The sequence below is a fragment of the Rhipicephalus sanguineus genome, chromosome 6, assembly GCF_013339695.2.
Source record: "Rhipicephalus sanguineus isolate Rsan-2018 chromosome 6, BIME_Rsan_1.4, whole genome shotgun sequence".
NCBI lineage: Eukaryota > Metazoa > Arthropoda > Arachnida > Ixodida > Ixodidae > Rhipicephalus > Rhipicephalus sanguineus.
This window is the reverse complement of record NC_051181.1, coordinates 157,870,332-157,896,410: the sequence shown is the minus strand read 5'-3', so window position 1 is coordinate 157,896,410 and position 26,079 is coordinate 157,870,332. Positions and strand designations below refer to the sequence as shown.

The 26,079-nt window shown below is 48.9% G+C and overlaps 1 protein-coding gene across 1 annotated transcript in view; it reads right to left on the bottom strand.

Annotated features, from left to right (window-relative positions):
- Positions 1 to 26,079, bottom strand: part of LOC119396864 (fibroblast growth factor 9) — a 126,684-nt gene that overhangs the window by 12,670 nt on the left and 87,935 nt on the right. The window contains exon 2 of the mRNA XM_037664214.2: positions 6,273 to 6,376. Coding sequence (XP_037520142.1) covers positions 6,273 to 6,376 — 104 coding nt within the window. The remainder of the gene's footprint in view (positions 1 to 6,272; positions 6,377 to 26,079) is intronic.

The window sequence follows — 26,079 nt, the reverse complement described above, 5'->3', positions numbered from 1 at the left end:
TGAGCGAGCTCGTGCATGCTGTACATTTCCCATCTTTCGGTCCCCTTTTCTCCTTCCCTATTACAGGGTAGCCAATCGTGGTTAACCTTGCTTCCATGCTTAGCCACTTCTCTCTCTCCCTCTTTCGGTGCTAGAAGAACGAAAAAAAAAAAAACGACCTAAAATGAATGCTTCCATTGTGGGACGTGCAGGCGAAAAAACTTGCGGCGAATTTTAACCGAAACCGTTTTTTTTCCAACTTACGTAAGCACTGATCGTGTTTGCATATTTTTAGTCTGCCTTCCGGCGGTACCGTCATCGTTCAAGTGAAGATGAACTCACAGCGTGTCATGAAATGTCTCATCAGGCTGTTTTAGAATAAGGTATAGCAAAGATAGCGGTCGTTGGGTACGATACGCTACTTCAGTAACTTAACGTGGGTACCCAACAGGATAGCGCATGGCGCATGCGCACTGGCGACAAACGCTAACAAAGCTTTGCGACCCTTATTCCAAAACTGCCTATTAGATAGTTTTAGAATAGGATACGCAGAGAGAGAGAGCTCGTTGGATACGATATGCTATTTTCGTCACTTAACGTTGGTACCCAAGAGGACAGCGTACGACGCGTGTGCGCAGCGGCGACAAACGTTAACACAAAGCTTTGTGTCCCATATTCTAAAACTGCCTAGTTTTAGAACAACGCACGCAGGATTAGCGTCCGTGGGTACGATACGCTATTTCCGTGGTTACCCAAGAGGTCAGCGTATGACGCATGCGCAGCGGCGACAAACGCTGACGCAAAGCTTTGCGTACGCTATGTTAAAACTGCCTGTTAATTCTCACAAGTACGCAGGCGTTGAGCGTGGGCTCGAGCGCGCCCCGAAGATCATGACTACGCCTTCGCGGAGGCAGCGCGGCGAGACTACGAAGCCTGGTGGAGAAGCATCGCGATTAAGCTGCGCTCGTTGCTTTTGTTTTGTTTGTTACATATCCACCGCAGTGGTCGATGCCCGTTCAGATGAAACGCCGCTCTGACCACCACCCGACGTTCGTCACACCGCTGTCGGCATTGCGAATGAAGAATCGATATTAGGCAGTTTTAGAATAACGTACGCAAAGCTTTGCGGTAGCTTTTCGCGCAACTGCGTATGCGTCGTACGCTAACCGCTTGCGGGCTCCCGTTAAGTGAAGGAAATAGCGGGCCGCAAACGCTAACGCTAACTTAGTGTACGCTATTCTAAAACTTGCTACTGTTTTTCATAGTAAGTTATCTGTATCAGTATATAAATACTTCAGCTCCGCTGTAAGGCATGTTATTGTGTGGAGAAGCCTGACGTACGGCTACAAGAGAATAAATAAATATATTTGTATAGTTCAGAAATAGCCAGAGTAAGTTCTAACGTAATTGAGCTGTGCGTTCTGCTAAAACACCAATGTCTAAAAGAAATGTTATTCAAGATTTTGCAGAAGATCGGAAGTAAGTTAGAAAAAGAACATATTTATATAGTTAATTACCTAGATATATGTACTATGTCTGCTGCTATCATAGAACAAATTGAATTGACTCGAAGGTCGCGCGATCGAATCCCGGCCGCGGCGGCCGCATTTTCGTTGGAGGCGAAAATGTTTGAGGCCCGTGTGCTTATATTTAGGTGCACGTTAAAGAACCCCAGGTGGTCGAAATTTCCGGAGCCCACCATTACGGCGTCCCTCATAATCATATCGTGGTTTTGGGACGTTAACCCCCCCCCCCCCCCCCACTCCCCAGAAAAAAAGAACAAATTGATTAAATGAACAAGAGAAGGTACCTCAGACAGCCTAGCCGACGTTTCGATAGGTGCGAGTATCTTTTTCAAAAGGCACCTTGTCATCCTTAACTGGTTTGTTTTATGCGGGTTAGCTGTTGACGTCATATCCCATGTTGTCACTCGTGGTAATCGCTATATGAAGAGAAGAAAGTGGAGAGGAGAGGAGCATGGCTCTTCCTGCTCCTTGAGATTGTTACGGTGCTCGAGAATAGAGGCGGAAAGGGGAAGGGAGCAAAAATAGCTTTTTAAGAGTTCGAAGCAAAAAGGGATAAAAAAAAAGGCTATGAGGGCGGACAAAAAGAGAAGAAGGGTCCGCCTGCAAGCATACGCTATTAATCAACTGGCATGCACATATCGCCAGAGCGCGGGGCGCTCTGGCGATATGCTTACTCTCAAAATTTTCGTGCGCCCGGTGACGGTTCGAATCAAAGTGAGCGCCCAGCTGAGCAGATAAGAGAGATGGGCAAACACGTTGCGTGAAACCAACTGCCGCATCGTCTGATAGCGAGGTTACGTTGGTTAGGCTGTCCAGCGCTCATGCGGCGCCCGTTTCCGTGCCACTCACACATTTTCTTTTGTGTTCTCTTCGCTAGTGGATGTGGGGTCGTTTTCATGACGGCGTAAATGTCTCACCGGTTTAATATAATAATTGTTAGGGTTTAACATCCCAAAACCGCGATATGATTATGAGGGACGCCGCACTGGAGAGCTCCGGGAATTTTGACCACTTGGGCTTTATGTGCATCTAAATATAAGTACACGGGCCTCAAGCATTTTCGCCTCCATCGAAAATGCGGCAGCCGCGGCCGGGATTCGATTCAGCGACCTTCCGGTCAGCAGTCGAACACCATAACCACTAGACCACCGTGGCGGATGTACCACTAGTTTGAATTACTGGTGCTGACGAGAAAACAGAAGACCCCTAAAACTACCAAGGACTAAAGAAGGCGGGCGCGGCGCAACCACCTTCACAGCAAGGTAAGTAGTGCGTGCCTCTTTCTGTCGCTTTCTGGAATGCATGAATGTTATTTTTAACTGACAATTTGACTCCTGAATGGCTCAGAGACCAGGCATAAAGCGGATAAAATTAGGACCACAAAAATCATAGAGAGAGAGCCTAACGTGTATTTCTGATTAATAAAAAAAGAGCATCCAGAATTCTTAAATTGGGACTGCGCATTTGACCTTCGCAATCTGCGCCAACCGTCGTCGGCCCCAAATCACGACCATAGGCTGGAATTGTGGTGTCGGAAGACTTAAGTTCACTGTAAACTCTTTCGTAAAATTGGAATTCTTTCGCGTCATTTCCGCAAACAAGAGGAGCGAGGCAGGCGATGCCGAAGCCCCTATCATCGCAGGAAGCAGTCGTAACTTGTACTGACGCATACTGGAACGGGGAAGTCATAAAAACAGGGCAGACGCAACGCCGGAACCTAAGCTAACTCGGGCTAGACAAACATTCGCAAAGTGAACGTTCGTGCTGCTCCGTTTAGAAGACAAACGAAGAAAGAGTTGAGAGAGAAAGGAACGCTAATGTCGGGGGCTTTACGAGCCACTTTCCGCAGAAATATGGGCGCAGTAACGTTGTTAGCAGAGCACACCGGGCCATGCGGCCTAAATGGATGCCTCGTGCTCGGAACGTTCCCTCGGCACAGACGTTTTTCGGACGCGTTTTCTTTTGGGACGTAGATTTCTGGGCACCGCATTTCCGTCGCCGTCTCTGTCTTTGGCCCAGTAACTGAGGTGAATCGGGTTTCCAGACGGCGCGGTGCACTCCGCGAGTCAAGCCGAGCAAACATGCAATGTAAGAGAGGTAGGAATGAAAAATGCAAGTAGTGTGATGCGAGTGTAGTGCAGTGCAGGCAAGCATCGATCCTGTCGAGGTCAACGTCCCCTTGGGCAGGAGAGTTACAACGTAATCGTTGTGGCGGAGCAAGGGGAAGGACTCGGAGCAGACCAGACTCCTCCGACAGTGTAGTGGGAGCGAAGAATGTCAAAGAGAAAGTATAGATAAATTGCCGGGGGTGGAAACCTCTTAGCTTGTATCGTCGCACCCGCTGCATTAGTAAGCACTTCCGTGTCTCTTCGAGGCCTTCGCGGTGTTGACAGAAGGAACTTCGGAGCTCTTAAATAGGCTTACGGGCTCTTTGGTAATTCTATAGGTTTGTAGACGTAATAGTAATAAATAACGGCAACATTAATAAAGGAGATACGAACATGACACGTTCTGTTTTCCACACAGAGGTTTCCTTACTCTCATTTTGATGAAGCAGTGCAGACGACGAGACGGGTGAAACAGACAAGACAATACTCTGACAATCAAATTAGTGATAGCTTTACAGGTGACGTCATAGACTTGGCTTCTTGACGTGCAGGAAGAACAACATAGTGTCTACGCGTATGACATCAACGCTGCCCATTTATTCACTGCTGCGGGTAACCTGATTCAATAAGGACACGGCCGGAACGCTATAGGGGCTTCGCTGCCAGAGTAACGAAAGAACCCGCGTGCGATGTGCTTATAGCATTCACGGGACGTCACAGCCGTACTGGTATTACATTACGGTGGCTCCAGTGACGTCAGCGAGTTGTGCTCCCTGCGTCCTCTGCATTACATACCGTACGACTGAGAATAAAACAAGACCAGTTGACAGTCAGCGCATTGTCTTGTGTGTTTCGCCCTTCCCGTCGTCTTTCGACATAGTGAACGTAAACCAACCAGCCCAGCTAAGAACGTTTGTTTATTTACTCCTTTTTTAAACACGTGATAGCAGCAATAATAATAGGGGTCACATCTATAGAAGTTAAGTTTATAAGAACTGCAATTAGGAAAGCCATTAAGAAAAACGCTAAACGGGGACTTGCGAGAACACTGGACAAAGCGCTCACGGAAAGGATCCCTTTGTACTAGAAATGCCATTTAGAATAACTGCCATTTGAGTGCTTTCTCCTGCGTTCCTGCTGTCTCCGTTGTAGTAGCGCCTTTCCCGTCGGATAAGTTGCAACTCGCGCCAGTCAACGCAAGCGGGAATAAGCACGTGGATCGTTCGACCAGTGATATTTTGTGCGCCTACCTCGTTTGTTCTACTGCAGTGCGCGACAAAGATACGAGTGCGACTACAACGCCGGGATGAAGGAAAAATAGAGCCCGCTCTTCGTCATATAACGAGTGAAGTGAATAGGAGCTCATTTGAAGTGCCCTGCACACCAACGAAAGTGAACGCCGACGCTGACGACGAAGATGACAAATCTGTAGCGCATGTTTCAGACCAATCCTCCGAGTCCTTTCGACGGCTCGTCTGGGGCGTTGTCCGGCATTCGAGGCGGGCTCCTTTCATGAGCGTTGGTATTCTTTTCTTGCTCAACCCTTTGAAGGCACCGCTGCTCAGATGCGCAATCACGGCCCGCAATAAGAAATAACGTATAGTACGCGTCTGCGTTTTTGCCCCGTAGCTATTCCCGTCGCGTACGACTTTCTACGCCGAGTAAGACCCAGCGTTAAAAAAACGAAAAGAAAAAACGTGGTGTTCTCTTTGACGCAACAAGGCACGTTTCTTGATTGGCGTCCCGGTGAGTTTGCTGCGACACACACACGCACGCGCGCTGCGCCACGCCGCGGGTGTCGGGCGCCTCACCCACGTGTAGACCTCACGTGGATTCACCTTTATATGTGTATATATATTTTTTTACTGAGCCTAAGAAAAAGGAGTGTGTCTCTGTGTCGCAAACGCAACCAGTTTCGTCCGTGGCTCTCGTCATATCCGGGCGGATTCCGGTGTCGGCGTGTCGCCCTCGTTCGATCGGCGGCTGTCGTTTGCATCGACGCTGCGCGCACGGCTTATGGTGTCTCGTGTCAATGGTCATTCGTGTGCTGTGACCTTGCCTTTGACGCCGTTTTTGACGTGAGTCACTTTCCTCGTCATAAATGACAGGGCCGCACACCTCACAGACAGAGCTCGCGGGCACAATACGAGAACACGTTGCGTCAATCTGACGAGCCACCTTCTGTATGGTGCCGTATACTCTACGCTTCCTTTTGCGGCGAGTGCGAAAGGCGCCTTCTGCTTTCACTCAGTCACTCCATGAACACAACTTCACTCACTCACTCACTCACTCACTCACTCACTCACTCACTCACTCACTCACGTCAATCACTCACGAACTCACTCACTCACTCACTCCTCACTCACTCACTCACTCACTCACTCAACACTCACTCACTCACTCATCTCACTCACTCCATCCGCACTCACTCACTTCACTCATCAGCACTCAATCACTCACTCAATCACTCACTCACTCACTCACTCACTCACTCACTCACTCACTCACTCACTCACTCACCACTCACTCACTCACTCTCACTCACTCCTCACTCACTCCTACTCACTCACTCACTCACTCACTCCTCACTCACTCACTCACTCACCTCACTCACCTCTTGATCTCGTTTGGCGATCGTGCAAACTAGAGACGTGCTCACCTGTCCGGAGAGCTGTCCCTTGCGGTTCATGCAGAGGTAGCGTTTGCTGACGACTCCACGAATACTGTACAGCTTCACTGCTACCGCGTTCATCTCCAGGACGGCTGCAAGGATAAGGAGAAACAAAGGGTCAAACACCAGTTCATGAGTGACCTGTCTTGGCGGTAGTAGTAAAACAAGTACACCTTCATCGAGATGATACCAGGATAAGATATTTTGATCAGCCATGCCTTATGAGAACTTTATTAGTCGTCGTAGTGAACGGCATAAGATGTTTCAATCGTGTCCCATTTGTGCGCTATAGTAGACCTTCCCTAAAGAAATAAAAAGAAATCACACGTCACATGGCACATACAAGAAGCAGCCTTTCGAGGAACTTGTTGATGGAATATTGCGGCTCGGAATAGACGAGCGTCACAATTAATGCTCCGATGCATCGAATGTTTGCACGCCTGCACGCGCTCGCGCTAATTATATAACCTGCGCCGAGCGCGCAACGAACGGATCAGGAGGGAACAGCAATAAAAATTAATTGGCGTCACCATAAATCACTTATGATAGCCTGGAAACAAGGGCATGGCTTTATACGTAGGCACGCGTTCACCGTATGACCCGCATTAAACCTTGTTAGATGAGCAAAGTCAACCTTTCACGAGACGAAGGTTCCTCTCGGAGCTTCGAGTACGCCTTGAGCGCAGCTCGGTTTTGCTGTTCTGCAAAGCCCTCCCACTAAAAAAGCAGAGTAAGGAGCGGAGCCACGCTGGACGTCAGCAGTGCTGCATCTTTTCCCACCACCCCAGTTTCTTTGGACAAGAGAGCCGCGCTTGCACGGAGAAAGGGGAGTGTTTCATTAAAGCTCACTGAGCACCCAGCGTTCGAAGCCCGGGCTTTTTTGCATCCTTGTTTCGCATGCTTCGACGTCTGAACGCCCAGTCGACTCACTTCCATCCGCTTCGCGAGGCGCCGGTCATTTGTCACGCTGCGCCCGGATAGAGTTCGCCACGACCGAGGAGGCGCAGTTTAGCCGCCGCCGCGGCGGCGGCGGAGGGCTACGTCGTGTGTAATTAAATGCCACCGTGGCCCCCGCCACCGCCGCGCCGCGGAAGAGAGCGATTGCGCCGCCGAGATTGTAGGTTGCGCGGAAGCAGGTATGCATGTGGGCACGGGCGTGCGTGCGCCCCTTTCAGTACGCGGCTAGCAGCTCCCCCGTGGGCGCTGACGTCTTCATCAAATAAACGGACCTTTATCATGGCAGGGTGGGGCACGATACGATGCCCCGTGCGTGGAGGAGATGAGCGCGTTTCAAAGCGCGGCGGAAGAGTTCAATGAGGGAGGTGATTGCACGCGCCCCAAGCTACGGCCGACACTTGGGAGGCAGGATGGGTCTCGTCCATTCCTTCTAGCGTTCCTGCTGCGCCGCAGAACGCAGCTGTCTTCTCAGTGTGGCATGGCAAAAGGGGTTGAACGAACCCTACTCATCGCTCCGTGCATTCTATCTATCTCGCGCACTATCTTTTCGCATTCAGTAACAACGACAATGACGAAACTGATGCCGGATTCGTAACGACCTCTCGGTTCGTATGATGATCTGTCATTGCGCAGCGCCGTCGCAGTTCACATCTCATTCGCTGTCGCGATTGGCCCACGCCCATTGTTACGAACTCTTCTTTCTCGAGAACCACTTTGGGCCACGAATTGTATCTCCAGCAGCTCGTCATTGAGCAGCAGTGGTCATTAGTATAATGTCCACAGCGCCTGCCTGGCATTGCCGTTTCCTCAGGCAACACATAAAAGAGCAATGCAGTCAAAGGAGGCAATCATGATGCGACTTCTTCTACGGCACTCAACGCTAAAGCCGAATGACGGCTACCTCCCGTGAGCAACGTCGATAATCTCCTTCGGGCAGCTGCGCGTACACACAGTCGCTTCCACGGTAGCCATGCATAAGGAAGCAGCCTAATTCCGAGGATGTTGCATCGCCGCGGGCTGACGTGAGCAAAATAGAGCTGACCGCATTTTAGATGAGAGCGGCGTACTATAGACGACACACCTAAACAAGTGCAGCGTCATCGTCAGGACACATTAAGCGCTCGTTACGGCGGCGAAAAATGGCCGCGAGCGCCGATCATCGCTTTTTTCGGACGTCTATCCTGTCGCAATTATGCGTCTCTGAGATGAGCACAGCAGCGAACCGGTGCGCGCCGCTCGCGCGGCGGATGCATGCATGCATGCATGCATGTGGGTGTCGTGATTAAGCTCGGACGGCCCGCCTTCCGTGCGAAGCCGCCGACAACTTGCTACGGTCGTTGAGCAGCGGCGTGACTAACGGGTTAGCACTTGGGACGAGAATAATTAGCGCCAGATCAAACCGTGCGCGAGGTGATGAAAACGAGCAGAAGGCGTCGGGCTTGGCAAGCAAGATGGACGGTGCGCCGTGGCCTGCAGTGCTGAGACTGCAGGTGCCGCGCGACGCCTCAACTGCTTAAATGGACCCTTTTGCACAATGTTTTGACATATCTGATTTCTCATTGGCCTTGTGACTTTGTGGTTGTGCTAGCGCGGTGTATTTTATCAAGTTTTTTTTTGTTTCTGTATATCTCCTTTTCATCTCCGAATAGTCCTCTGTTTTGAACCGCCGTGGTCTGCGCCGTCCTGTTGAGCACGAGGTTGCGAGTTCGATTACCGGCCGCTGATACATTTTCCTCGTGTGGACAATGTGCAGGAATGTTCTTGTTGAGCACTTTCAGTCCCCATTTATGAATCGCATGCTGCAGGAGGCTAGAATATATTTGGAGCCCTCCACTGCGTCTCTCCTGATAGTCTTGTTGCTTTAGAAAATCAATCAATCAATCAATCAATCAATCAATCAATCAATCAATCAATCAATCAATCAATCAATCAATCAATCAATCAATCAATCAATCAATCAATCAATCAATCAATCAATCAATCAATCAATTGTTTTTCTATCAACCACTGTGCTACCATCTCTCCCGAGACCGCGAAGAAAGCTTAAAAGAACGATTACTAGAAGCGTAATAAGTACGCCGGGAGTTACATTGAGTAATAAATTAAATGCATGCGAGACACAAGGGGAATGCAAGCGCGATTATGTTTTGTCTGAGACAGTTCCATTACAACCCACAGGTACGACTAAAAGAAAGAATGCTCCTCATGTGCTACGTGGTGCAACTGTGACCTTACTCTATATAATCAAAATCTATATATTTTTTTTTTTGTCGAGAGATGCATCTGATTTATACTGCACGCGGGGCGCTCTCCCTTACATTACTTTCAGCTCGCAATATTGCGCAGCAAGAATAATGGTTAATCACATCCAGTATTCGCAGCAATAATAATGCGCTGTTAACGTTGTACGAACGTATAGTCGCCTCACCGTAGTAGTTAATTAGATGGGCGTCTTCCAGAGTTTTGTGTTTGTTGCGTCCTTTTAATCAACAGGATTGCACATTGCCAAATAGAATCATCCAATGCAACAGCATACGGCAGGGAAGGCAACGCCCAACCGTTTAAGCTTTGAGTGCATGCTCGCGCTGAAGCGTTGCACGGTGATCATGCCGGCTGGCTTCGCGTGGCTGCTACGGTCATCAATAAGCCATGTTGGCCACACGCGCATGATACAGCCTTTCCGAGAACCAGCGCCCGACACCTCCCCGCCGCTTCTCGTGTAATCAATTACACACTGCAATAGCGCGGCGATACGTAGCGAGGCGCGTGCTTAGGCGATGCGTAGCGTATGTCCCAATGACCCCATGCTGAGCACGGGAGAGAATGCGCTAATTAAAAACGCGGCTCTCCGTTTGGAGGCTCGCTGCGTGCCCTTTCGCAGAGAGCGAAGTGATCTATGCTAAAGCAAACGCAATTACTTGGGTACCGCTTCGCTTGACCCCTTCTCGGGAACGTGTGGAGATCGTGCAAGTTCATGTCAACCCGCTTGTGCGTCGAGTACGGTCGAAAAGGAAAGCCAGAAACAATCGGAGAAGGCGGCTCTTGAGAACTCGTTGGCACAGCGTAGTCATCGTGGCCGAAACGATGCGAAGTTGGCCGAGCAGGAGTATCAGCCTCGTAGGGGACAGAGGCAGTAAGCTCGATGCAGAGTGGATGCGAACGGAGAAGCGAAGGAGATGGGGGGAGGGCAATTGGGGGGCCTGTGCGGTGGTTCTGGCGTCTTTATCGAATGGGTGGCGGGGGTCGTTATGTAGGCGGAGGTGCGCGCTGGCCCACCGCTGCCTCGGCGTCTCATTATTGCCCCCATGATGAGTGACCGTTGCGCCGCCAGTCACGGAGTTGCAGTAAATTTGCCCGCCCATTAGTCTTGCGTGAGGAGGCGATGCCGAGAAACCCTATCGTTCCATGCGTGTAATAGACGCCCAAGTACCACTCGCGCATGTTGCGTAGATTGTGGCTGCTTTGTGGACGATTCTGCGATATGCAGCCGTGGTGCCTTCTGTCTTAACCGTTGAAGAAGAGGCAGCGGGTCAATCGTATACGTTATCACGTAGTATAACTTGGAAGGCTATTTACTCCTGTCTGATTACATCCTGTCTATGCGTTTACTCGATGAAGTGTTTAACTAAACCCCATAGTTGAGTCAGAATGCAACAAGCATAAAGGGTCAAGAAAAAGAAAATAATGCTAGGTGTAATCGCATCCTTGAAGAGGCAGGGCATTTAGCGTGCGTCATGAGAATTGCGAAACACTTGCTAGCTGCTACGCACACAGGCAGGGCTGCGAGAATCATATTCTGGCTAATTCATGAAGCGTACTTGCGTTCGCGATATATGCTTGCACAAATGAGAGATGGCTCTTTTTTTTGTAAGTGTTTTTTTATCTTTGTCTTTTTTGACGGGATCAATGTGACAGACCATAAAAGCTTCCAACATTATAACAGCCTGATAATGTTTTGTTAATTGTGCCCCCGTCAGCTGTGTATTGACCCGGTTGTTGTTATGTTAGTCATGGGAAGACAGTGTATACAGACACCATGATCGCGTAAATACGAAATAAAAGCAAAATACGTGCGACATGCTCGCTAGGTGTGCGACATCACGTGCAGCATCAGTGGATGACCTCACTGTGGTGCCGCGAAGGCAAAGGCACGACGACACGAATGTTACCGCCTCGAAGGTGATGTCGGTAACAAATTGAAATACTTTCTCGTCCCGCTGGCTTCCTCGGAAAAGCTGTCCTTTTGAAACTGATTTGAAATCCCCTTCGGCGCAGTTATTTTAACACCCTTTCCCCTTTTCACAGCGTTCAGTATTGTGAGTTACGACTGTGACGTCATCTTTAGCGCGCCTGTGACGATATCTCTATTAGCCGATGTGAAAAACTGTCGAAGAGCTTTCGCCTTCGCGGTCCCCGCGTCGGCTTCGCTTTCGAAGTGCGCGCAACCTTGACTCCCGAGTTCGACTTCACAGCGTCCAAGCTTCCCTGCCGAGAGCTCAATGGCCATTCAATCATGTTCTTCGCAGAGATCGCGGTTTCACCTCTGGCATTCCCTTCAACGCTCCCGCCAGCGGGCGGCACCTCTGAGGTGTCTCTCAATATGGAGCCTTACTCGGGCAATGACATCACCGTAGGCGTCGTTCATTAAGTTTCCAACGACACCCACGTGTCGACAAACGTTATAATTGCCAATTAAAAACTTCGACAGGTTTCCACTGACGCTTTCATTGTTGCTTCCCCGCACTGTGTGATCTTGTGACCTATGACTTCCGCTAACAGATCAGAATTCCATCCTGTGGAGTAATGCTGCACTTAAAAAAAGAAAAAGTGAGCGATGTTCTTGAAAAATAATTACCGCCCGCGCAGTAAATTGTAAACAGGCTTTCGTGCACCATGCGACGATGACTTATGAGGACCACATGAGGACAATAGCGCGAAGCTTGTTAAACAGAACCACACTTGTCTTTGTGAGCAGCAACATTTGTTTTCGGATCCCACGCTACATACACGTGCATTCCGGACGGGCGCAAACAGAAAGTTGTTCACCTTTGCTGAAAGGAAAAAAAAAGAAAAGGCAGCTCTGTTGCAGTACTTTTATGATGTATATATTTGTTCCTTCTCTGTTTCAAATGTATATTCCTGGCAACTCTTATGAAGCTACTAATGACGTGAATGAGAAATGACAGAAGATTGAACAAACAGAGGTTCGCATTCGTCTCGGTGTTACACTTTAAGGAAATAAAATATTACACGTTACTCTTTATGGTGAGTATTGACATGCCACATGTATAACTCTCTTTAAAGATAGACGTTAACTCATTTTTGGAGATGCCCGCCATGGTGGTCTAGTGGTTGTGGTACTCGCTACATAGTCCGCTGACCCGAAGGTCACGGGATCGAATCCCGGCTGCGGCGGCCACGTTTTCGATGGAGACGAAAATGCCCGAGGCCCGTGTACTTATATTTGGGTGCACGTTAAATAACCTCATTGGTCGAAATTTCCGGAGCACTCCACTACGGTGTCCCTCATAATCATATTGTGGTTTTGGGACGTTAAACCCCAATAATTATAATAATTATTAGAGTTAACGTGTATATGTGGCAAGTCCACATTCACCAAAAAGAGTTACAGGTAACTTTTTTTTCTTAGTGTATCTAAGGAGCCGCATGCTAGCTCTAGAACTGCACAGGTGCATGAAAATGTAGAAAACTGTCGCGCTACGCATTTGTTTTGCCTAATAAAGTACATCAGCCCAGGCTAGCATTAGCATGTGTTGTTTTTCTCTTGTTGTAACGCACATATTACCCACAAGTTATCGGCACGAAGACCGCCTCTGTAATGTCATTTTCACTGCTACCACTTTCAGCGTGCATTGATTGGCGATTGGCCATTGACAGGATGTTCATCATTTCGCTAAAGTCCCGATGCAATTTCTGCCGGACAAAATACGGAAAGCTCTGGAAGTGTATTCAAGTTCAAAGAGGGGCTGAAACTGTAGAACTGACTGACTGAATAACTTCATTTGGTCCTGAGGAGGCGATGGCCCTCTAGGGGGCCTAGCCGGATTCGAATTTCTGGTCGATGAAACCTAAGATGGTGCACTGCCGGGCAATTTCAACACGCGCAGGTGAACTTCAAAGCACCTTTTCTTTACGGTGTACGGCGAGCCTTCGTTCGGTGCTACGTATGAGACCATTCGTGAACGCCGATGTCACCGTTTCTACGCGTCGAACGTTTCCAACCAACCGCAATCGCTCCAGCCAACCGTTCACTCGCGGGCTATTTCTGCGCGGTTGATCGATTTCGGCCCGGCGTTACGGAACCAGCGCTTATTTTATGCTACGTAGTCCACGCTCGCCGACAAGACGCTGATTGATTGATCCTGTGGATGGGATTACGAATCAGCTTCCTGCTAGATGGTCGAGACAGCCTACTACGCTTTTAGGCTGCACGTAGCTATCGTCGGGAAGAGAACCTTGAAGAAGCTATTAAAGGGGCGCGAATGGTACTCTCTCAGGTAAGACGTTATAGGACCAGATTGCGTAATGGCGAAAGCAAAACGCGCAATCATCACCTCTCGTCTCTGATGCGAAATCACACTATTACTAAATCGCGCACCGAATTTAGTTCATCTTAAATGCAAAAAAGGGGCGCAATACAAAACGGGGACACAAAGAAGAGAACGACGACACAGGCGTTCTCGTCTTCGCGCCCCTTTTCTTGCATTTAAGATGAACCGTTACCAACTAGCCCAAATGGCCGTGTTGCTAGAATTCTGTTCGCTCTGTCGTCCTTGAACATTTTTCATTAAGGTCACTTACAATAGAAAAGAAAGTGTGAAAACTCCGACGTCACAATTCTCCCTTCTTCCAAATTGTATGTGTTTGTTGTAGTGTGAAGACATTCGTCGTACACCAAACAGACAAGGAAAAGTTAAAGGAAAGATGAACAGGAACTGATTAGGGATGTCCATGCCATTTATACTCAGTAATAGTGGTCGAGAAAATAAAGGTGCTGCAAAAAGGAAAATTAACGCGAGTAGAATGGACAATGGGGGCAGAGTTGTGTACCAGATAAAGGGGTCGCACATCTTAATCTGGAGCGGCGTCTCTTTGTACGCACCGGGAATGTCTGCGTCACCCACGAAGAATATAAATGTACCGTCGAGAAGCAGCCGCGCTTGGAACGCGCTACTTCTGTTTGGAGCGGATGCCATGGATAGTCAGGAGAACAGTTTAGTCCACGTGCAGCGCAAGTTCCCAGCTTGTTCACTGCATACATCAGTCCGCTATATAGCAGCATGCCAGCGGTATTGAACGCATTATGGAAGCGCCAAGCAGCCAAGCTGCAAGCTTTAAAGGGCTGATGCTGCTTCTTATGTTCGTTTCTATTTCCCTTCCTTAACCATTCAGCCACCTTGCGGGATTCTGCAGAACCGATTTGCAGGAACGCGTATACATTGCACGACAGACTGCATGCAACTGCATTGCCCGTCTTCGCATATGTGCCTAAGCTCGCTTCTTATTTTCTTCGCTTTCATTTGATACGTTGCACATCCAAAACAAAACTCCTCACCCAGAGCAGTGAGATGCCCCCCCCCCCGCACACACACACACACACACACACACACACACTTCTTAGCCTTCCTGCGCAAATCGAGGTCTCGTTGCCATCGACGAGCAGCGTTTACTTAACAAGAAACCTAATTAACAGGTACATAGCAAATATGGCGTCTGAATTGCCAGTTTTTGTTGATAGGCGACGTTTTCTCAAGCAAACATTCGCGTTACTTACTCGCGCTGCTCGTTGGCGTAAGCGTGTAAAAAAGAAATAAGTGCTCGCTGGCTGGTTATACGTGGACCTGGTAGTGATCTTTTCTTTCTTTTTTCTTACCGAAAGCTGCTTTGGGCAAACACACGCCAATAAGTGGATATCGCGCACTTTTACTGATGGCAGGCCCTTAATCCTAACCGCTAAAGGAAGACCCGTGCTTCTCCTAGCACCGTACCAAATGGGTGCCTCGCGGTGTTATCGCAAGCGTAGGCGCGCCTAATTGCACTACAATGTTAATTGCGAGTCGTTATGCTGCGTCTCATAAAAGCAAACAAGCTTGCACTCGGTCGTTATCCGCCTACATATGAATCTCCTTTCCCCGAAAGTTTTGTTTCTTTTTGGGCAAGTCCTTTTCGCTTCCTCTTGATTCAGTATTACGGCATCTCGCGTATCGATACGGAGCAGCTTTTCGCCTTATGCACGCACGTGCGTCCGCGATTACTCTCTCGTGCGCTCCCTTTGGGGCCGGGAAAAGAAGCCACCGTGTCTCGGGGCCTCTTTTGTCGCATGTCGGTGGCGTCGTCGGCATGCAACAACACTGCCGGGTTCTGCAGACGGGTTTCTCGGAAGCTCTGCGACGAAGACTGAACACTCGACGACGAGTGGCCCGCACCCTTCCTCGCTCGGTGTGCTCAAATTGGGATCACTCGCTTTCTCCTCGCGTGAAGCGTGCTTCGACTACGTGAAGTGACTTCGAGGCACTCCCTCCGGGTTGTGTTTGTTCTTTCGCGCAGATATTATAAATGCGAGCGTCTCTGCTGATCCACGGCTGGGTTATCAGGCACGACACGCTGAATATATGTACGCTTTTTTTCTTCGTCGAGTGCATGCACGGGTGTGTGCATACGCGTGGGCTGTTGATAAATGAACGGGCTCAATTAGTGCGGAACAGAGCGATAGCGTCTAGTTCGCCAGCTTTTTAATTTCTCCCCGACACCGCCGCTCCGCGATGATCACGCTGTCGCCAGCTAGGTCCGCGTATCGCGGAAAGTGACGCTGGTAATTAAGCCTTGTGTACTTTGGTGTGGCCCCGTGGTATTCAGCGGGTCATTGAAACGCGCGACTCGTAGCCCTGCAAGGAATAAGCTATCCTTAAGAGAAGACGACGACGGAGTCTAGACGAGAAAACGTGTCCATCGTCGTGTCTTAATGCGCGTAATTTTTAGAGAGGGGCCGGGTTTTTTGTTCGCTTCTAGGATCGATGCCGACTTGTCGTACCAGACAAATTTTTACTCATTGTCTCATCTGTTAAACGAAGGCAACCCTCGTCACCCACGTGTCATGAACTTATAAAACTTAATGTGGCAAGAAGCCACCTCAGCTTCAAACAGGCCGCTCCAATACCGGAATTCTCGATCGTTCACTTAGGCAACGTTCTTACGTACTCTTTGGTTTCGAAACAGCGTGGTTGAATTTCGTCTTGCTGTTGCCATTTCTTGACCACATGTATACACGTACGTTACGTACCAGCATCATTAGAAGAATGTGACAAAAATTGCGCAACGTTAGAGATATAAACATGGTCAATTAAAACAGATGTAATGCACCGTTGTTGCATTGTAAAGAAAACGCATGCTCACTTTCTCCGCCGACTTTTTCGGTAATTTATCAAGTGGATAGTCTGCCGGTGCATTTACGATACTTGACTTTATTGACCCATCTGCATTTTTATATGTGACCATTTACTGAATTAGCACGATAAAAAAATGGAAACACCACGTCACTGCCCGAACTTGTTTTGTTATTTGACTGCTCTGCTGATCGTACATGTGGAAATGAAGGGTACTTTCTTTTTTATTCTCGTCATAGACAGGGGTCGCTTCATTGACTAAAGCGCTATTTAACGTAAAACCTTCCCCACGTACTCTGTTCCCGTGCACGTATCGCAAACAGGACAGCACGCGGTCACGTCAGTATAGACATCTGCGTTCGCACACCTGTGCCCATCTACCCGTTTACAAAAAATACGCACTCTCACAAGAGACGCGTGTTTTGCCCCCAATGAGAAATTGCCACCCGTCTCCGTGCAAATAGCAGAGATGAATAGTCTTCCCCCAGCGAGGCTCGTTTGCAACCAAAAGTCGGGGATTCCTCCGTAGTTGCGTGGTGTCGAGGAGGTGGTGTTCCCAGCGGAGCTTGTTTACAGCGCAGCGGGACGCTGATGAAACCGAGCAGAAACGAGCGCTTTCGGACGCAGGTCACGTCTCGCAGCTGTGAAGGAACCACGGGGGCCACTCGGCGTCAATCCGTGCTCACGCTTTCTTGTGACGCGAACTCCCCAAATGCCGAAGAACAGCTCGCTCCTCTCGAACTGCCTCTGCGGCTTGAGCTGCCGGCGCCGCGTCAAAACCCGTAAAAGTGTCTCCTCGTCCTGCCTCGCCCCATCCGGCGTAACGACGACGTCTCCGTCATCCTTCACCTCGACGTCGTCGTTGTCCTCCCGTGTGTGGCGACCGGATTCGAAAACAAGGCCGAAGAAAGCCGACGCATTCTCACGGGTCCGCCAACGAGGTGACGGGACATCTTTGTCCACGAGGCGAAGAATAAATGAAGCGTGGCTAGCGGAGATGTGTATAATGGGACATGCTCCGCCGAGTCGAGTCAGCCGGGGGAATGGCATCGCCCGCAAGTGCGTTGTCGGGAGGCCCACTGGGTGGCCCTGAAACCTATTGATGTCTTGTCTCGAATTGAGACGCAAGCGGTAACGGTGACAGCACCGGTCGGCTTTGGCCTTTCACGACGATGCATTCAACGTTGAAAGCACAATCGCCACGGCAATGTACCAAATGATAACATCGAGCGGTAGAAGTGTATAAGAATGCATTGATGGCTATCTTTGAAAAGAAGTGAGAGATGAAATTATAGCTGATGTTATATTGTTCCATCTGCCACGCTGCGAGCATTGCTGCGAGTCCTGTGCAGCTGCGTTCGCTATGACAATCAGCGATACCCGCTCCGGATGCTTCTGAACCAACCGTACTAGTACCCTTTTCTGCTGCCGAGATTCGGACCTTGGACATGTGCCTCGAAGGCACAGAAGGCAACGAAAGCTTATAGCATAGTCCCTCAATACTATATTGAGGGACTATGCTTATAGTCTCTGCGACCCCCTGTATAGGCTTGGTGTGCTCCCTCAAGCGTGCATGTGATTCGGTCCGTCCCTCTCTTTGCTTCTATCTCTATTTTCGACCCATTATCCCTTCCCACAGTGCAGGGAAGCAAACCGGACGCGCGTCTAGTTAGCCTCCCTGCCGTTCCATGCTTCCCTCTCTCATCAAAATCAATTCCACAGGAAACACTATAACAGCAAGACGTCGTCCGCTGTATTCGCGGCAGCTGTCCTTTCTGTTTAGTCCGGCACAGTTCATTAGTGTCTGAGCAGATCCGTGGTGGCGTCGGTGGGCCGAGCGACTTGCATCGTGGGCCGCACTCGCCAGCAGTGGTTGCCACAACTGGTTCGCGTCAGCGCCCGGCTGAGGTGTTCCGATGGATGACGGCGAAGGGCAGCACGTCGCAGCAACGCCCCATCACGCCTGCCCTGTCAGGGTGCCTTGACGAGATTAACTAGCCTCTCGGGCGCTGAAACAAGTGCAGTATCTGCTCACGCACGTCTATGGAGAGAAGCAAAGTGATATTCTTTTCTTCTTTTAAATGAAGTTTTGGAATTTTACATGACGTGGTACACTAAGATAAAAACTGCGTTTATCGTGATACGCCATTAGAGCTACGAGTTATAACTATATGGGGGGCCGCACGACTTTCTTCAATTATTTTTTTTGCATCCAGCTATAATTGTTCGGAGCAGCTTAACATTCTGTTGCTGCGTTTGGCAGAAATTTCACTGCTTACAACGATATGACATACGAAAATATACTAAGGTTGCGCTGGCCGTCACAGCAGTTGCAACCCATGTGTTGGTGTACGGGTTCCGGAAAAAACGTCCCCGGAAGAAATGTCCCCGGAATATACGTCCCCTGAATAAACGTCCCCGGAAAAAATGTCCCTGAAAATAATGTCCCTATTGGCATTGTCGGAAAAAACGTCCCCAGGCGGGACCATCGAACGTTGCGCCTTCCAGTCGCCAATTCGTTATTTTTCAAAGAAAACAAAAGGATATGCGCGAAGATTGCAGTTTACTGAAAGAATACAGACGCCATAATGACATATCAACTCGCCCCGCTTATCTATGTAAGTTTAATGTCAGATGCCATATCACATACAATCCGCATGTCAGAAACAGTGTTATCTAGCTATTACACGCGCCTGAAACGACATAAAGGTGTCGGCAGTTCAGCGCCCATGCATTTAATCCGGAGGCAGCAGTCTGGTCGCACCAGCGCTCTCAAGGTAAGTGTACGCATTCGGTAGCTCATCCGATACTTGCCCTGTTGTTGACTTAGCAGCTTTCCTGCCCCTTGACGACGTACACGATGGAATGACCGCATTGAAAGGTTTAATGCCAGAAGCTGGCCGAGAAGTACTAGAGTATTTTGACGAAACATATGTTTCGGGTACTTACAGCCGGGTACAGAGAGCTGACAACATAGTTCGTCTGCGGCGGACACCTCCCACTTATCCCCTGCTATGTGGAACGTCTACTCGGTCACTCTTGATGGAGGGCAAAGGACGAACAATCATGCGGAGGCCTGGAACAGAAGGCTGGGAAGCATCGTTGGCCACAGCCGCCTTACAGTGTGGAGGGCCATTGACGCCTTGCGCTCAGAAGCCACAGTGACGATGAAGATGGCCCAGTCTCGAGTCGGTGCACCCCCAAAGAAGAGGAGCAAATCAGCGGTCATGGCCGTGCAGCAGCGCGTTCATAACCTATGTGAGGACTATACTGCCGGGAAGACGAAAGTTGAAGATTTCCTGACGGCTATTGGACATACGATTCGGTTTTAATTTGATTTATTTTCGAGCACAATTTGGCCGAAAGCTTGAAAAGTGTCGAATAAAGAATGCATTGTTTTGTCAAGCGAGTTCGCGCAAGATTGGTTTTTCGGTTAATTTTTCACCTGGGGACTTTTTTTCCTAGAGAGCAGTGCCAGAGGGGACGTTTCTTCCGGGGACGTTTATTCAGGGGACGTATCTTCCGGGGACATTTTTTCCGGTGACGTTTTTTCCTACACCCGTTGGTGTACACATATCCCTTTAATTTAGTAATCGAAGAGTACCCTATACAAAGCGACAAATATCTGCCTAAAAGCTACGCAAGGTTCTTTTTGAGCTCATTATCATTATTTTAAATTCCTGAAGGCTGAAATTAATATCACCATTTGTAGCCTACAAAGACGTTGTAGGCATAAATGCAGGTATACGTTACATTATTTGTCCCACGTTGGGGAGGTGTTATCGAGCATAATACATGATTACTAGCGTCAAAGGGACAGGGAGGAAAAGGAACGCGGGGCTACGCTAGACTTCCACTAAAGTTTATTACATTCATCATGCAAGCATGTATACATAAAAATCGGTCAACGCATGCGGTCTACGATCTTTATGCATGTACGATTGTACGTTGAATATAATGAAGTTTAGTTGAAGTCTAGCGTGGGTCCATGTTCCTTCTTCTTGTCCCTTAATCATGTACTATTACGCACTATTTTGTTCCCACAAAATTGAAGCAGTTATTCCGGTAAGAAACAAACACGAAAAGTGAACCCCCACCTCTCCCCCATACGCAAATAAACGTACACACGCAAGGGAATGGGCGGGCAAATCATTGTTCTCGGCTGGAGGCCTTGCACTCGTTCAGCCGTCTAGATGTACAGGCATTTAGCAGGGGTAAAAGACCGTTGAAAATTTTCGACACCGTGACAACAGCCGGAACAAGGCTCGCCGCACGCAGCGCCGCTTTTTCATCGCATTAGGCCAGCGTTACGCTCGTCCGTCACACCGCAGGCAAGCAACTGACAAGCCGGTCAGAATGGCAGTGCACGAGGCGCGTGCTGGCTCGTACAGGCCGATGGCCGCACACGTCCGCCGCGTGGACCACCCTTTGAGTCATAATGGGAGCCGCAGGATAAACACTTTTGATTTTCTTTTTTTCACCCTAAACTCCTACTGAGCATTGTCAGCCTTCCAACGCTTGGCTCCGGTTTGCGTGTACTGCGAGAGCTCTCACTACGCCTTCGCTCGCAGTGAAAGCGTTCTGTAGTAAGGGCTGAGGCTGTCGTAGCTACGATCCTTAAGGTTTCACAGTCGGAGCCGAGGCACGCTCAATAGTCGATGCCTTTTTCTAGACCCAACCCACCGGCCCTTCCTGCAAGCCAGCCGAAAAAAGAACGCTGAGTTGGCAATTAAAAAGAAGAAACTGTAAGTCGCGTCAAGCTCTGTTTCGCGCATGTAAATGAATAAAATAAAAAAAAGAGATAAAATGAACCCGGACTATATCGTGCAGAGACAACCGATCGCTTTTCTGCCTCTGTGCCTCGTGCGTGTAACTCATAGCCGAAAGCTTCGTGGCAACAGCATGTGTTATTGTTACACAGTGATACCTTGACCGTCAAAGTGTACAAATGCGAGGGACGGGCTTACGTGGAAGAATGGGGTTTCTTGACTAAGGAGAGACGCCTGCAACGAAGATATACGAGCGTGATATTTGACGTGTGCGATGAGGAGCTGCGGAAAATTGATTAAGGCAATGTGCGTTGCTTTCTGCACCTTATGTAGCCTTGTATTTGGTTCTGTTGCATTATCTGGCAGCCTGGAAATCCATCCTTGTCCTATGCAGCTCGATAACACAGGAGATTCGTACCACCGTTTCTAAACAGAAAGGATGGTGTTGGGCGAATATAAATAACAAAAAAGAGCATAAATTTTACGCCCTGCCCGCCGCACCTAAATATCGCAGGCTACCGTTTATAAACATTGGCTGCATCGCAGTGCGGCTTAAAAGTCTTTTTTTGTGTGCAGTCGTTTGTTTTCTTCCTACTGTTTCGGTGGCTTACCAGCGCCATAAAAAAACAGCGCCACCACCGAGCCTTCATTGCGAAGCAGCGCGATCTTTACGCCTCTGCGAGCCGCCGATGTAGAAGCGTGTGAGACGGCTCCACCCATTCTCGATGCGGCATAATAGACCCCGTGATTACCGGAGACCACCCCCGAAGATTTGGCAGCTTCGATGGGGCTTCCACTTTCGCGCGTGGGGGCCCATTAAACGATTAATGCCCCGCAAGCAGAACGCGTTGTCTTGTCTCCGTACTCTCGTGCGCACTTGCTGCATGCAGCCGGCAACGAACCACTTCCAGACTGCTTGCCCGCAGACAGTGGGTATTTTCTCATGACGGTACACTCTCCTGGCGAGCCGCTCCTTCGTCTGATGATATAGGCGTGTCAGCTAATGAATAAGAATCGGCGCCGATATTGAGGAGAGCTGGAGGAGGCATGTACAATTCATCTGCGGCCCGAGACGGGGGCGAGGCGTACGCCTGGTAACCAACGTGGGCTCGTTCCCCCACGGCGAAAGTGCCAGAATGCTGGAAATCGCAAGCAAGTGAACGGGGATCCTCAGAATCACTGAGAATGATAAGACAATGGGTAAGAGGAAAGTGCGCACTAGTGTTCGCAAGATCGTCACTTTCGTCAGAAGCCTTGTTGAAGTATTAAAAGGCTTATTATGCCCTCAATTCCTTTGTACGTTTTCTCCTGCTTTCTGCACAGTTATATGGCTTAACCTTGACGTAAATTCACGTACGTTGTCCTTTAAGTGACTTATTTGACAAACCATATTATTTACCGATGAGTTACGCTGAGCGTGCCTGTTTAGGCGTGCTCTCTGCTTTGACGCTGGACTGCGGTGGTGTAAGAAAGTTTCAAGCAGGTGTTTAGAATAATCTTATCTTTTCTTATTTCTAGATAAGACACTTCTTATTAAACGTCCGTTAGGACTCCGTCAAACGTGTTGCGTTGCACCGGTACTCGAGGCATTTCTATGCTGTCTCTGGGGCGTTTGTCTATACCCGCTTAAACATATGCGCATACCTGCTTACACTTTGTTTTCACTCGGTACCTTTTCTTCTTGCTCCGTTTTGTCACGGATAAAATCGGCAATGTCCACACAACCGCGACGAGTCTTGGAAAGACGAGAAGCCTCTGACGGTCTTCGTGAGGATGGGGTAGCAGGCTGCGTGGTTGGCTTGATTTAGTTGTGCTATGTGCGCACGCTATGCAGATGAGACAAAACCAGCGGTATAGAGCTTATGCCGCGTTCCAGCGCGTGCTCTACATTTGAACGAACTTCGGCACCATACGCAACCATTCGGAACATTTTCTTGCGGAAGCGGCGGCCCCGCTACACGATTCACGCACGACGGAAACGCAACAGACTACGGTCGCCCTGGTTCTCCCGATGTCCGCCGGCCAATTGTGGGATATCACGCGAGCCCCTCGTTGAGACCCGTTGCCCGATGCGGGACGGAAGCCCGACTGCGGCGACAACGCCAGCTCGAGGTCTTGAGCGAGCGAGACAGAGAGTGATGGAAATAGAAAGGGAGGCACGAGGCCCGCTTTGCAGCACCTTACGTTGCACGCGCCGCCGAGATTGGATCTGCATACGGCGCGAGCGCGCTTCCTCGACGTAGGCTCAATTGGTCGGGTTCAACAAACCGGACAGCGGCTGGGAACTGCCTGGTCGCGAGCACGCACGCGACACAATGGGCCGGCCAAGGGACGGCGTGACAGTATACCATCGAACATCGGGAGAGTGGGACAGACAGGATATACCTCAGTCTTTCAGCGTCGTGGTTCGTAAATATTATGCAATGTTTGAACATGTAACCTCGGCGTTGGTATCAGCGGCACATGTATTCAAAGAAGTTCGATGTCTACTGAAATATGATGTGGTCCCCCAAGTGTCCTTGTGATTGTGTCCATCCTTTTTAGGGGCGAAGCTCCTTAAGGCGGCACCCGTTCGTCCCTCGTAGTCGTAGTCGTAGTAGTCGTAGTGCGTAACCAGTCTTACGCTTTGACCTCCAAGGTGGTGCCGGTGGGAGATTTTTCCTGTGCGTTGTTGAACAATAAAAAATTCGCAGCGTGCGCGTTAACTAAAAGCCGAATTCTTCTGTCTCTCATTCCCCATTAGCAGCCATTGGCATGTTCCAGTAGGAAACGTTAGTAGAAGTAGAAGTGTAAGTGTTAGCTAAAAGCCGACTTCTTCTGTCTCTCATTCCCATTAGCAGCCATTGTTTACCTCCAAGGTAGTGCCTGGTGAGATTTCTCCTGTGCGTGATTAAACAATAAAAATTTTGTTCAAAACGCCGTTGATTGATGAAATAAACCAACGAAAGACGCCACATGTTTTGTAAAAGCAAAACGAAAGAACGCCAGATGTTTCTAAAGCAAAACGAAAAGACGTCAGCTGCTTAACGAAAGACGCCAGATGTTTTCTAAAGCAATGGTTTTCTAAACAATGAAAATTCACAGCGTACATGTAAAATTAAAGTGAGCTGCAAGTCGTCATAACTCATCGAACCTTTAGTATAAACGCGCCCGATCTCACGTCGGTGATGATGTACTGGGCAGAATTCAAGGAAGATTCACGGTTTACCGATGAACCTCCGCAGCTTCGCCCACTCATAATCATTCACTCCGTGGATATTCTGTGATTTTTTTTTTCCTCTTACTGTCTTTTCGCCCCTTTGTCCCTTCCCCCAGTGCAGGGTAGCAAACAGGACGTGCGTCTGGTTAACCTCCATGCCTCTCCTTCCTTCTCTCTCTCTCTCTCTCTCGATGTCTACTGGGGCTTTCCGAAAAGGATACCAATGTCATCGGTAACTTCGTTCCGAATGTGCGATTTCTACTTATGTCACAGAACTTAATAAGCATTACATTTGTCTATGCATTGGGATGTAGCCTCTTGGAACTGGCTAACGGTGTCTTTTCTACCGATGAGTAGATGGCCAACTGTATGCCCTCCCCGCCCCATATTTCACTGCAAACAAACACTGACAGGGTTCGGCGCAAAATAAGACGTTGCATCGAACTACAAACGCATTTATACAAGCTCGAAGAGCGTGCTTGCGTGAAGTTTAGACGACAGCAGGACACAAAAGAGGTTGACACAAAGAGCTCCTACGCACGACGAAGACAAACGCGACGCGCAGGCGGCATCTTGAAAGAGCGAGCAACACAGCGACCTTTGTCTTCTCACTTGGAATCGGCAAACTGCACAAGCGTCTTACGTGTCGTGTTTGCGGAGCAAGAAGCGAGTCTTATGTTTGCCCGTCTTTCTGAGCGTACGCGGCGGCACCGATAAATTACGCCTGATTGTTCGCCGGCTGAAGCTTACGTCTGACACAGGAATGCAAATATACTGAAATAAATCCTGAAAGAAGGCAACAACGATGCATTTTACATCGCAGAAAATGTTTTAAGCGGTTGATTTGTGTCTGTTCATGTAGCTCTGGCCAGCATTTATCGTCTAAGTAGGCGTCACGTTTTGGAATGAAGGACATACTCTGTAGAGTGACACTGATGACCCAGAGGAAACCATGAATGTAGGCGCACATGCACGATAGAGTCGGTTATTACCGTGCCAATAGCAGCTATTACTGGCGGTAGCAGCGTTTCATGTTCTGATGTTACAAGCTCCAAAGCCTAGCTATATATATATATATAGTGACATGTTTATACCACAGAGTATCCCTTAACGATTTCAAGCGAGAAAATGTGATCTTGATGGTCTGGTGCTTCTTTCTTCTTTCTTTCTTTCTTTCTTTCTTTCTTTCTTTCTTTCTTTCTTTCTTTCTTTCTTTCTTTCTTTCTTTCTTTCTTTCTTTCTTTCTTTCTTTCTTTCTTTCTTTCTTTCTTTCTTTCTTTCTTTCTTTCTTTCTTTCTTTCTTTCTTTCTTTCTTTCTTTCTTTCTTTCTTTCTTTCTTTCTTTTACTTTAATAACACTTGGCAAAAGTTTTCGTACACAGCGTTAAAACGCTCTACATTCACAGAGAACACCCCACATGAGAACCTTCGAGATGACCTGCTCTCCACACAGTGAAACCGACGTTC